Source organism: Penaeus monodon, chromosome 28 (assembly GCF_015228065.2).
Source record: "Penaeus monodon isolate SGIC_2016 chromosome 28, NSTDA_Pmon_1, whole genome shotgun sequence".
NCBI lineage: Eukaryota > Metazoa > Arthropoda > Malacostraca > Decapoda > Penaeidae > Penaeus > Penaeus monodon.
The window spans coordinates 25,305,476-25,305,911 of record NC_051413.1 but is presented as its reverse complement, the minus strand read 5'-3'; the positions used below and the strand labels follow the sequence as shown (position 1 = coordinate 25,305,911).

General features: G+C 39.7%; 1 protein-coding gene across 1 annotated transcript in view; it reads left to right on the top strand.

Annotated features, from left to right (window-relative positions):
• Nucleotides 1-436, top strand: part of LOC119591115 — a 14,161-nt gene that overhangs the window by 3,357 nt on the left and 10,368 nt on the right. The window contains exon 4 of the mRNA XM_037939830.1: nt 152-302. Coding sequence (XP_037795758.1) covers nt 152-302 — 151 coding nt within the window. The remainder of the gene's footprint in view (nt 1-151; nt 303-436) is intronic.

Sequence of the window (436 nt, the reverse complement as noted above, 5' to 3'; positions counted from 1 at the left end):
ACCCCTATATGAAAAGGCATATGTTTTATCTTTCTACGATAACCAGAATGAAAGTGTAAAAATAACACAACACATCTAAGAGTGTAAATAGTGATAACATTATTATCGTATAAATGATAACACTACTAATGAAGACAACAATGACTCACAGGACCCATGCAAGAACAGCGGTTGTCCAGAAACGAGCATGTGCCTGACGTACGAGCAGCCTGTGGCCCTGCGTCCCTATGACCCCACGCTTCCGACATTCACGTGCGCAGCCAACCCTTGGTTTCTCGAGCAACGCAAACTGGGGTACAGAGGTATGTGTCGCACATGGCATTTTTTTTATTTTTGCTGCCGATATTCTTAATCTTATTTCCTTCAAAACATGGGAACCGATACAAATTTTGATTTTAAGAGTGAATTCATATAATCAGAAATAGAATTCATATTG